The sequence below is a fragment of the Styela clava genome, chromosome 3 (genome assembly GCF_964204865.1).
Source record: "Styela clava chromosome 3, kaStyClav1.hap1.2, whole genome shotgun sequence".
Taxonomy (NCBI): Eukaryota; Metazoa; Chordata; class Ascidiacea; order Stolidobranchia; family Styelidae; genus Styela; species Styela clava.
The window spans coordinates 6562173-6575974 of NC_135252.1; the positions used below are offsets into that span (position 1 = coordinate 6562173).

A 13802-nucleotide genomic window follows, 5' to 3' on the forward strand; every position below is an offset into this window, starting at 1 on the left:
GTAAACAAGGAAAACTTGGAAGTTATTACAACCGGATAATTATGTCAACAAAGTCCTTTTCAATGTTATAGATGCCCTACCCGCCAGTCCGAAATTAAACAAAATTGTCTTTGATGCAAAACCTTTGCTTCCCCCTGTTTTAGAATCTAGTCAACAACTGCTAATACTACTGAACATTACCGGTCCTTACCACTTGGCGTGGTTTGTCGAGGTAATTATTTACCAAGTTGATGAAGATATTGACAAGTTTTAGAATTCTAATTTTTAATCTGATTTGATTGTTGTGTTTTTTTTTAGGTTTAAATATATTATGCTGATTGTGGCCCTAATTTTTACAGGATAACACTATCAGCAAATACAGTAGACAACGACACAAAAATAAGAGATCCAGTCCCCGAGTATGCACTCAAAGCGCAAGCTATGGCTGACCTGGACACAAATACTTTGAGATGTGATGGTTTGTGTTATTTGTTGACCTACGGTACTTGGCATAATTCTACTCAGTGCTACGATAAAAAGCATAATAGTCTAAAACCCAATGTTTACAAAGCACGATGTAGGAATTCAATTAACACAAGTACAATGCGATCAGTATTGCATTGTCAGCAATATAATCATCAGAGAATTCCAGTCATTAGCACGGCAAGAAAACCTAAATAGGAACTGACTTTGGAAGAAGTGCTTAGTAACAGGGGCATTTATGAAACTGTTATTGATTCTGTTTTGTCTACGGGCAGAAATATTTAGGATTAATTACTTATTATAATTTTATATTTGTGAATATTGTATAATATGTTAGTATAAAATTTTTAATTCGCATTGAGCTATGCCGCAAAAGACCACTGAAGTTATAAGCGCCATAAAACATATAACAACAAGTTAAATTGAACATTTTATTGAAAGGTACAACACCCGTAACTATATGTAAAACACTTGTGTTTCATATACTTTTGCTAAATGTTATGTTTTTCATTGATACGGCTGCCATACTTGAATGTACCAAGTTGGTCAAACTGGTTTGTGTCTAAATACCCCTCCAAAAATGATTCTATTTATTTGTTGCAGTTCGTGACATGGGATGCTTTATTTTGGTTCCAAAAAACAAAAAACACCCTAAAATAACAGAAGTTAAATTTGACGATGAGGTACAAATAACAAGAGAAAGTTGCATAGACAATTGCTTTCAGAAGTAAGTACACTGACGAATCACTGGTACCTTGTTTACTTGTCTAGTTCAATACATTGACATAGTAAACAATGTACATGTGTACATGTCGTAGAGTCGATTTTAGACAATGGTGTTGTTATTACCATTACATCCTATAAAGGTATAAGGGTAAACTTGAATAGAAGATAAATGACACGATGATTTTTATTACTGAATTCAATTTGACTCAATATTGTGAACTTGAGTCGTCAAAGCATTGTCAAGCCACTTATCCATTTTATGCCATACCTACATAAACTGATGTCGATAAAAATTCCTTTCCGTGTCCCTAACGCAGATTACAAATTGTGACTTTATGTCGAATTTTGGAATTGAATTTCAGTTGTTAGTGAGTTTTTCGGATTATAATTGTATTTTGATTTTCAGAAAATATACTTTGTCAGCATTAAACACGGCAAAGAATTGTTGTATGTGTAGCACTGGGTTTGAAGGATTTATTTCAAACCATGAAATACGATCTGCGATAAGTTTTGATAAAGCTGGAAAAAGTAGATCGTCAAGTAGCTTCCATGTCTATAGCAGAATTAGCAATTGTGAAAAAGGTTCGTGAAGATCAAATTTACAACATTACATAAATATTTTACAGTACAAATTACGAGAATTATGTCGCTAACTACGATGAAACAAGGTACGTGATTAAGACAACACTAATAGGTTTATGAAATCGCGGGATTGCAGAAAATTGAAAATGTTAATTTAGATTTGCTCGAGTTTTCATTGAAAAATGATCTTACATTTTTAAGTAGTCGATATATGATTTTACCAAAATATTTGTATTAATTTATTTGGAACAAAGACGTGATGTATAAATACAAACACTTTTATATTTTATGATTTTATAATGGGGAAATGTTAAATAATGATACCACCCCCTGAATTCATAGTATATATAATATTATTTTCAGCACCTTCTCAATAAGTTCTCTTTTGTATTAACATTTGCTCATTATAATGTATCTTGCTTTACTTGAATTTCATTGACTTAAACATTACGGAGGAAAAAGGGAATTTGGATTTCTATGTGATCGAAAATGTGTGGTCATATGTATAGAGATCAGATATCAAATTTATCAATGGTGGTGAATGCAATATTTTATTGTAACGAAGCATGATTTGAAAATGGATGATTACAGTAACTTTAAATCATTGAATGCTCATAACGTATGCTCAAATACTCTACACCAAGGTGGTGCGAGGTTGAAGGGCCGCAAAACTTTTCCTCGCGTTCTCGCGGGCCGCAGTCGGAGTTCACTCACTTTAAATATATTTAAGAATGAAAGTTTATCGTTTTAATCAGTTTTGCAAGGAAACTATATAAAGCCCTTATTATTTTAAAATTGCTTCCCGAGAAATATCGTGGTATTTTCGGTATCTTTTCTCGTATTTGGTTTTGTAATGTCGCTTAAAATTATATGCTTTCGTGACAGATATTACTTGAAAACACACCAGACACTGTGGTTTAACGTTGTTGTGGGTAAGGAAATACGTTTGCTCTCAGTTTGCTTCGATCACCTTTTTCTACACCTATTGTATGATGAATTTATCACTTGTATCGTGAGCAGGCCTAGTGCTACCGTCAAAAAACAACCAAGTACGTCTAATTTGAGACCTCGGACCAAGTTTTAAAAAAAACTTGATTACACGACACTAAGTCAGCTCTGCGGTTCGTCACTGCTGTGACATGGCCAACGCTTGAAAATAGAGGAGTGTTTTGACTAAAATAAAGGCAAAAACGTCTCTTCAAATGAGAAGTTACTTGATGCGAGATCATCTCATCGGCTAGGTCCCGTCTGCACAAGACAATTCATTCTTCTTTTACCGATCACAGGATGTCATTCCCATATTGCCACCGTCTTGACGTTTATAGATAAAACAATGAAATTCCGTGAATTTAACAAACATCAATCCCGACATCTGGATTAGAAAAAGGACTATTCCCAGTTGGAATGGTTTAAAAATAAATCAAAATTGTTCTGCTCATAAATACAAATATCTGCCAATGGTTTAGTAGTGTACGCTAAAATTGTTCTGCGGCCGCACGGGATGTGTCGACGGGTCGCATGCTGGCCGCAGTTTGGACCATCCTGCTCTTCACAAAACAAAGCTAGATTACATAGTATGTTCTATGAAAGCACGCACTCAGGCAATCATAGAATATAAATCATGCCATTACTAATAATGACATGTTGTAATTTGTATTCTCATTTTATCTTTTACTATGAAGACAAGTCGGTTGCGAAAATTTTGAAATAAGTAGACTTTTGTGTTATATATCGACTTTTAGCATGGTAAGATTAGAGACATTCATATGAGTAAGTATATTGAATATTGCAAAAGGATTAGAACAAGAAGTTAGCAATTCGTTTCCTATAATAATTTATGCACCGAAGCTATTTAAGTCATATTTACTTATAATAACTTTGCATTGACAGGTATATCAGAAGAGTCATTGCAGCAGAAAAGAGTCGGTTGCATGTTGATACCGAAAAGGTTAAACGGCGAAATGATTGCGCTGTCAGGTTTTCAAATATCAATAGAGCAATGTATTTGGAATTGTGAAATGAGACAATTCACTTATGCAGTGCCGATTCCACAAAGAAGTGTTTGTTTATGCTCGGATTCTTATTCACTGTAAGCAGTTATTATTCACTTCCTCCTTACAAACTTCACCCACTCAATGACTCTGTTTGTATCATTTGTGTTTTTGAAAATGTTCTCTCTCATTTTCAGATTCGAATCTGTCGATAACATGACTAGAATAATGTCAAGGTGCAATGATAAAACTGAAATATTGGAATCAGATAAAGAAGTTGAGGTGTTCAGGACGACGATTATTGACAAGCATTGTAGTCCAATAGGGTAAAGTTACATTTGAAGATGTTAGATCTGGAACTTTACGTTAGAGGGGGGGGGTGAAATTTAGGGGGTGGTTAATATTTTGTAAATCATAAAAATTGGTTATGTATTTGGCAAACGATCTGCACCAGGGGGTCCCGAAAGTTGATTTATCGCGGTCAAAAAATGGAAGCAGAAGAATATCCACGGGCAAGGAGACCGGCAAAAAGGGCGCAACGGCACGGCTGGGGTTCAGGGCGCGCTCAAGCGCCCGGAGAAAATTTCAAACATAGGCACTAAAACAGGCTGTATGATTGATTTTAGATACACCTAGCATCGCAGTTTGTTATATAATAAAATTAATAATTATAATAGTTAGGTGATAGGATACCCGAGGAATAAATAACAAGCACGACTTTCAACAATAAATTTGCAACTGACTAATGAAGTTACTTGCTGAACTAGCATGCCGCCCCGTATAAATGGCTACTTGTGGCTTGTTTCGTTAAACAAAATACATCCCAAGTTTACATATATAAAAAAACGAATAACGCATTTAAAAGATTGTCTGTCAGTCTGAACCGAAGGTATGGTTTGTTAGGTTCATAATTGTGTTGTTAAGAAGACTGATGCTGGGAAAGTTACTTTTTGTATCAGTAGAAATGACTTCCAAAACTTGCAGCATATATTCGCGGAAAAATTCCCCTTAAACAAACGGGCGATTCCTTTTAGCGATGTTGCGGGCTACAATATAACTGGCCAATAACGTAGATTCACTTTCATTTGATATTTCTTTGAACATGTTTGTTTGACGTTTGTATGAATTTAGCAATGAATTAAATTTTGAAATACGCGCGTCAACTAATCATAATCCAAATAATGCTTCGTCTCATAATGACGGCTAATGTTGTATTCTTTCAGAACTGAAATATTTTGTTGGCCAGGAAGACAAATCGCTGGAGTTTGATTCTATTCAATGAGGAAATAAGAACGCTGCTATTCATCTGAAAAACGTCTATTTTCAGAGTCTAGTTTTCGTTTTGTGACAGCAGGTTAATATGCGGCTGATACTTAAAATACTCTCGTATGTAATGCTAATACGTATACCAAAGATATCGGTGTAATTGAATTGTTACAAAATACTCGTGCTTTAAACTGTGATAATGGTGTAACAATTGGCGGTATTTAAAACGCAAAGAGGGTAAACACAAAAAGGTTTAAACGTATTAGTGTTTATTTGCAGTAAAAGTTCAACCGTTTAACTTTTTCACAAGTTCGGCGGGTCATTTTAAATCGTTACGCGGGCCGTAATTGACCCGCGGTTTGAGAACAGCTGATCTACACTGATAACTATACCATATTCTATATATTTAAATACAAGTATATTTGAGTTAGGAATTACAGTGTGGAATCGCACCTCAAAATTAGGTGTTTGAAATTGAAGGGGGGGTGTAAGGAAATTACTGGTGCTGCCTGACAATGTATGGCACCTCTGTAAAAACTGAACAGAGAGGAACAGGCAGTTTGCGCAAATATCCTTTTTTTTAAATCAATTTTGATAACATGTACACATTGCAATGCATCCCAACGGTAACAAAAAAATCAGATCATTTGAAAAAAGAGATCAAACTTTTCGTGTGATTGTTATTAATTAAAGATTTCGATTTTAGTTTTTTTATCAGTATCTTTTTGATTTGTTTTCAATTTGATTGATTTTGTTCAGCAACATTTTATGTTTTCCAGATTTCTTTCTTTAAAACAAAACAAACCGATTCTTCTTACAAGTTACTATGGATCTGGCAACACATGGATAAGACATTTGATTGAAATCGCAACGGGAATATATACAGGGAGTGTATATAAAGACGAAGTCTTATATGAAGGAGGTATGAATCTCAGTTTTATGCTATGTTAGATGTTGTTAAATTGAAACAATGTTTAGAATATTTCAATATCTGGCTAGAACAAATAACATGCCCTCTTTGTTATTCGATATTATATGATGCAAGCAAATGAGACTAATAAGACAATCTAAATTCTGAGCTAGCTAAAATCCATTTAGATTATAGAGTCTTTCCAGTTGTCGGTATTTTTAAGTGTTGTGAAATGGAATGGCTATATTTCTATACCATCATATTATATTACAGTTACGACCAATGTAATTTTATCTGTAATCAAAATAAAACTCGGCCAAGGTGGATCGGTGGATCACATTTTAAGTATTTGTTTTCTTCGTCTTCTAATATCGAGTATTGGAATGAAGATCCTCTATCTATGACAAATAAGGATTTCTTGATACTAATCAATGACAACCAATAAGTAATATCACGTTCCACAACACAATCCTTGTTTATTATTTGTTGAATACAAGCCATGGATAAGCGAATTATTCGAAATATATATGAATATAGCCTGCCATCGTGTTGTTCGGTCTGTGTCAAATTTTGAAGCACTTCCTAGCTGTTTGCATTATATCCATTTACAAATGGCAAGCGTTTCGTCTTGATTTATTACAGGTATGCTGGGAGAATATTTGCCATATTCCTCCGGACGAACAATTGTCGTAAAAGATCACTTGTTCGAACTCAAAATTTCTCCTTTGTATACAATGGCAGTCTTACTAATACGCAACCCTTATGATGCAACTTTAGCAGAGTTTGTAAGAAGAAAAACCCTAAATCACACGGGGGTTGTAGACAACGACATATTCCGAACACCGGGTAAGGATATTCAGACGGTAAGGTAATAAAAGGAGTTAAATGAAATTATCAAGGACAATGAAAAAATAGCTTAGGAACTCATCTACGATTGCTCAACAAGTCATACACAGCGAGGAATCTAAGAAATTCTATTCTGGGGTTGGAAAAGTTTCCAATGATCTGCCTATAGATTTTTTAAGTAAATTTTTTTTTTCAGACTTCAAACGTTTTGCCTCGAATCGACCGGACTATTGGTTTGGCACCACGAATGTTGTTTTGAAAACATTTATGGAAAAAGTTGTTGTTGTTTACTTCGAAGATCTGGTGAACAATACGATCGAGGAAATTCGCCGTGTTGTTGAATTCTTACCAAAAGATATTGTTGGGCCTGACAAAGAATCATTTGAACGGAGATTTATGTGTATGGACTTGGACTTAATAGGAAAATTTAGGCGGCCACCACGAAAACTGAACTTCGATCCCTTTGATGCACTTGTAAGAAATGAATTCGATAAAAAAATCCGAGAAATGAATGATTTATTACTCGAACACAACCACCCTTCATTACCCGATTCGTATTTTTAACCGTACTAGTCAATGTATCACTTTATATTACACCACGTAGCTATTGCGAGACTATATAGTCCGGCAGAATCGGGCCTTAACATTATTTTGGGACATAAAGTTTTTTCATTGTTTAGATATAATGTATATGACATATATAATGATACCCAGGTGGGTGTGGAGTATATAATGTTAACCATTTTTTTTTGAGTGGATTCAAAGTATTCGGTCAAAGATGACGCACATCCTGAACCCCAACCTGGTAAACATACAATGTTCAGGTTGTGCGCCATCTTGGTACGAATACTTCAAGAACGCCTTTTTGTTAAAAACCATTATTTCATAACTACATGGTTTAGTTTTGCATACATAGTAAAATTGAATCTCTTTACAATGTCAGAAATTCAATTTTAGTAGAATAAATGGTAGTTTATTTCACTAATACAAGCCAAGATCCATCGACAGCATCTAGCCACTTTCTATTGCGCTCTTTAAATTACATTTGCGTTGCCGCGCGCATTTCGTTTTCCTACTTTAAGCTTAGGGACTTGGGAAATATTGTATTAGTTGAATTGGATTGGAATATTTGACCTCGTCTTTCACTACGAACAAGGCCATGTAAAACCGTCCACTGGTATCTAAAGATGTGTAACGTGTTTTCTTTTGGAAGAACCTCAACCTTTCAGTGCTGCATTGACTTTGGCAAATTTAATATAGCCTTGTGGAGATAGAAGGTATGCGTATTCGAAACCGAGATGTGCACCTATAGTACATCACACACATTTTCGTGCGTGCTTCGGTTGTACGTAGTAACGCGCACATTTTTGCGCACATGCATCAAATTCTACTTGATTATTGAGCTATAGGTTTTTGACGAGCTTTTGTGTATAATTTCATTCCATAGAATTTGTATGCTGTTCTAAAGAATACTAGTTTCAGCATTTTCATTCTCTTAAACCGCGTGTTGAAAGTAAGTTTTGTAATATTGCGTGTTGGTTTCCAACATCCTTAAATCGGTGATGCCAGCAAATCTTTAATACAAAAAGATCAGTAACATATGCAATAAAAACAGCAGTACCCACTCAAATGACAGCTGGGGGATGGATACTCTTAGTATTTGCTCCATCGCGTGCCTCTTACTGTCTTACCAGTTTACATGAGTGTCAATTGGTATCTATGCTCAGACAGAGACAAAAAGTTTTGGACTGCAGTCGGCGTGACGAAATGTTTTTAAATATATTATTCAACAATAAGATTATTTGATTGCATACTACTGAAAGTTCCGCCTTATATGTCTTTTCCCATTGCACTATTCCTTTACTGATATTCGATAATATGACGCTCATCTGAAATAGTTCTTAAAGTGTGTAAATGGGTATAATCTTTTCCACGCTGTTCAGATGGGAATGCGCGAATATATATAAGAATTGCTAATATATATTGGTTTGCAATGCGATGAAATCCCATCTTGGCATTTCTGCCTCTCGCAATTGCTGCGTATACTTATTGGGAAAGTTCTGTGGCGAGGTTATCAAATGAAAAAAAAAACATGGGAGTATTTTTTCTACTTCTCTACTACCCATAAACCTTGACATTTTGTGAAAACTTTTTTCCATGCAACCTTTTTTAAAACATCCCCAACAACCACAATTAATTCTGTTATTAAACTTCCGAAACAAACACTTAAAATCATCAACAGATGCATATCACCAAGTAGATATTGCTGAATTGATCTTTATTTTACCATTTTTCATGTAATTCTTTTTGGTAAACCTGTTATCTATCGTAAATACAGCACATTTGACAATGTTGTAGTGTGACTTTTTTGGCCTCACATTTTTGATATTTGTAGTTAGAGCTCTTGGGGCTCTGTCAAACAAAGTTACATACAAAATATTGGTTGTAAATTGCAAAACATGATCATGTTGTTGGAACGACTTGGCATTTTACCACCCGTATATCATTCATCGTTGAGAATATTAATAAAATCATAAAATTTAAAAATCGGTTTTCGTGAAATTTTTGTTGTAGCTGAATTCCAGGGACAGCATGACAACAGGCAAGAGAAGCACGGTCGCCTCTTTTAGTTTATGACAGGGTTTCTTAAAAGGGGACCCCGTCATCCTAGGAGGCCGCTGATCGGTTATCTGGGAGCACGAACAAACAGATGGAAATGCGAATATATAATAACAATGTATTTTTATAGAAGAGAAGAATCAAAAGTGTTGAGAGTCTTTGGTAGTTTGAAAAGCATTGACATGGAACATAAAATACATTCTTTCCCAGGGATATACTATAAAATGTGGCAATTTTCTCATTCTTGTTCTCGTGATATCATTATCTTTCACTGCGTCGTCGTGATCATCCCGCTGCATAACAATTCTTGCTAACAAATAATTGACTGTTCTCCACCGGGTGTATATCCACTTGAACCACTGGCGACTGCATTAGCAGGCTTGTATTGATAATTGCAACAAAACGGGTATTTTGAAGTAGTACTCTTTATTTTACGCGTATGTATCGACAGTATTTCCATATACTGTATATGGGTCGCGACCCAAAAACAAATATCTCAATAAATACCTAAAAGTTATTGATTTTATTTCCTAGTAAATTTGGTGCTTGCGTAGTTTGTGCACCAAGATTGCGCACAACCTGAACATATTATTGTAACAGGTTATGGTTCAGGTTGTGCGTCATTATGATGCATAGGTTTGACGAAAAACACTAATACAAATATCGAGCAGTAAAAAAAATGGCTCAAGGCTGCAAACTCCACACCCATGTAGAAATGATGGTCATTGACCGCAGGATGAATAATCACAAATAAAAAAAACTTTATGTCTGAAATCAAACTTGGGCCAAAAAGGTCCCCTTATTTGACGGGCTAATACTGCAATTACAGGAAATAAGAAAAAATGATTAATGAATATAATTTGTGCTTTTGTGAACTTGATACTGCTTACTTTGTCCTACTATTTCCATCGCGAATGGAAGACCTCTGTTTTCTTAATTTCTCGTCGCATATAACAATAATGAAATGTTAAACAGAAATGCATAAAAAGGTCATACAGTCTGGCCAGGCAGCGATGTTGTTTTATGTAATGAACCTACCGGTACTGACAGTCGGATGATAAGCTTCAAGTTTAAAGAACTTATTCTAGAGTCAGTTTTTACCGCTTTATATCGTTTCTCTGCTGTTTGATATAATTTTCAGTCAAGGAGAGACATTATTAACGGCACCTGGTGATGAGTAGCAATGAATATGAAAGTAGTACCACGGAGGACGGGCTGTGCACTGGAGATGTTGTGGGAGAGATAATGATTGAACTTGAATATAACGCTGGAGATATTGCAAAAGTTGAACGGCTAAGCACTACAAATTACTAGATGTAGCAAATGAATGATACCAAATAAACGTGAAATGGTGCACAGTAATGGTTTGGTGAAGCAGTCGTGAAGCAAATTTCCCCGTATTTTGGGATATATACCTCTTTCTTTTTTAGCTATCATATTCGTGTATGCAATGTATTTCACTTATTTAAGTTTATATCGCAAACACAATAATGTAAATCAGTTTTTTCAAAAAAAATAATTCTGGCAGCGCCATCTTGAACGACTTTTTGACTAACAAACGCCAAAGGTCAAAATTATTTCATTCTCCATTTCTTTCAATTAAATGGTTGAGTCGGGTGAAATGCTACCAGCTTATGAATATCCGGCTTCATAAGCCGGATAACATTTCATGTTCATAATTATTCCTGAATGAGTCAAATTTTCATTCTAGAACCTCCGATTGAAATCTAAGTAGAAACGAACTTCCATGTCATTGTGCAATTTTTGAATATGCTTGCTCTACTTATCGGCATTACATATGGGTCTGCCACAGATTGCTGCGAGCATGGCAATTGAAAAATTTTCGTCTAGTCATATTTCACTGATATTAAACCCACAAAGTGCCAATTCCACGTTTGTTTATCAGGTTGATTTCGTCTTTACGGAGAGAAAGATTCAGTTCATTCAACAGACTTTGTATTCAGTACGTTGCGGAGTATTGTATATTCGAAGCGCTCATTACTTATCGATCTCGATCGGTAAGTATGTTGATAGGTATTTGTCTGTTGTTTGTTTGCACTTTCGTATGTTACACGATATCTCACGAAAGCGAGGTTGATCTGCTCCAAATTTTGCATGTGCATTCATCATAAATCGGACCAGAAGCCTATTGATTTTGGATGAATTATGTCGAATAATTAACGAGTGAATAATTGATTAATGATGGGACACGCGGTGCTGCTATCGAGTCAGAGCAAAGTAATTGAAACCGCAGATCGATAAGACGGCGGTCTGCGATGGCTCTTTAAGGTTACATCTTGATGCATATCATAACCAGATATCAGACAGTACCATGCTAAACAACATTTGACAGTAACCCCCACACTACAATGACGCTATACTGTGAGTCCAGTTAATTGAAATTGACTAATGATTACCCATTATCAGAATAGTTTTTTATATCAATTTTGTTCTGTGTATTGCGATGTTTATTGATAAATATTAAAGGTATGTATATACGGAAGGGGCAAAAAACGTTTCTAGCAATACTTCGGATAGGTGAAACCTATAAATTCATTTTATAGAGTGTATATTTACGATTGGCCTATGGGCCCTAGACATGCGAGAAAAAAAAAGAAATACATATTGTAAATATTCAATCATTTTAATCATATTTTAAGAAGAAGAATCAGGATTAGTCTATAAAACAAGTGCAAGAGTATTCAATCTTTCCTTCAACAGAAGATAAACAGCAGCGATTCCCCCGTGTTTAGCCAGTATTTTTCTGAGTAAAAAGTAGGTATAATATATAATATATTATATACGAAAGGCAATTAGCGATGAATTTTCATATTGATAACTTCCGTTCGGGTTAGAAGAAACAAGCTATAATTGTCAAAACAAGCATTTCCAAGCTTACAACACTACTAATAAAATTCAATTTCTTCCTCAGTGAATTTGGTTAACATAGCACACAAGAGATGTTGCACTAATTTCTGAAGTTTTTTTTAATATCAAATGAAGGAGTGTGTAGCGTTGTTCTATCGTTAAAATTGATGCTTTACATTAAAACAGTATTCCGTTTACTTAAAAGAACTACAACGATGATCTACTAGTAAGGATGGGCCTGATCATTAAAATTCCCAATCAAATTGAAGTTTATTGTTATTTCCTTTTGTTTTCTAGTTTACCGGTACCACTAGGGATGACAGAATCGAGTCCGGATTCGATTACAGAATCGATTCCTCGCGGGATCGACTAGAATCGATTCCGATGCATTGGAATCGATTCTCGAGGTTAAAACTTGGATTGCAAACAATGTGTAAAGTTTTGTGGCAATTCCTTCACATGTATGTATAAACTGCTTTACGGCTATTTTGAGTTGCTACGACACCCACCGCAAACTTCCCTATATATATATATTTAGCTAGAAGGATTTTTTGTTTATTTATTTTTAAAATCTCTGTGTGTTCCGAGGCATTTGTTTTTTCGTGCGATTTTGTCTCCTGTGACATATTTGATACCCATACTACTTAGTTTCGGCCTTCTTGTCCGTCCATATATTTGAACATTGTTCTCTTGTTTGATTTCATATGGTATTACTTAGATGGGTTTGTTTTCTCGGTAAGATATGTCGAGGAATCGAGATTCGGAATCGATAATTTAGGAATCGGATAAGAATCGAATACTTGAAAGTAGTCATACTTGGCATCCTTAGGTACCACAGAAAATCAACAGTTCACGTACTAATTAAATTGAAATATTATGTTGTGTGAAAAAATGAGGTATAATTTGCCTATAGCCGGCATTTTATTTATTTTGATCCTACTTTTTTCAACAAAGACGGAACTAAGGTAAGTTTCATTAGGCCTGATTACATGTCCATCAAAACCAGTCCGGTGAAGCGGTTCGATTCGGAAATGTCAAAGTAGTCTCGGAGACCACTTAGCGCCCTCGATTAAATGTCCAAACTAACGAGATTAGAACAGTTTTAGATCTGTTGTACTAAAGAAAATGAGTCGTGATTTGCATATACTGCATATATTTTATTTTCAACAAATCCATAAATTCAATAGAAATGTTAATTAAATAAAGAATCAAAATTATATGCACGTTCTTGATTGAAGTTATTTGCAGAATATGATGAGGTGTTGCTTTCCCATTGAAATTTGCTCATAATCTAAGAACAAAACGTCAAATTATTTAAAAGGCATGAAAGGTAGACGAGTTAGATCATTTTAGCCGTCCATTCAGCGTTCAACGGCACCTTATGTCACACGATTCAATAACAAAATATTACGGTAGGCCTACAGTTACCAGTAGTCTACTGGGAACCAAATTCAAACATTTACAGTTTATCAATCGAACACTTTGTGTGAAGTGGGCTCATCATATCTACATAGAAGCACTTTAATTATTTA

The 13802-nt window shown here is 35.0% G+C and overlaps 1 protein-coding gene across 1 annotated transcript; it reads left to right on the forward strand.

Annotated features, from left to right (window-relative positions):
• Positions 1 to 342: 342 nt before the first annotated feature.
• On the forward strand, positions 343 to 9321 carry LOC120342438 (sialate:O-sulfotransferase 2-like). The gene is made up of 8 exons (XM_039411271.2): positions 343 to 457; positions 1066 to 1189; positions 1595 to 1770; positions 3661 to 3859; positions 3959 to 4087; positions 5807 to 5949; positions 6580 to 6783; positions 6980 to 9321. Exons 1-8 carry the CDS (start codon positions 421 to 423, stop codon positions 7345 to 7347), a joined length of 1380 nt encoding a protein of 459 aa, XP_039267205.2. The 5' UTR covers positions 343 to 420; the 3' UTR covers positions 7348 to 9321.
• The last annotated feature ends 4481 nt before the right edge of the window (positions 9322 to 13802 follow it).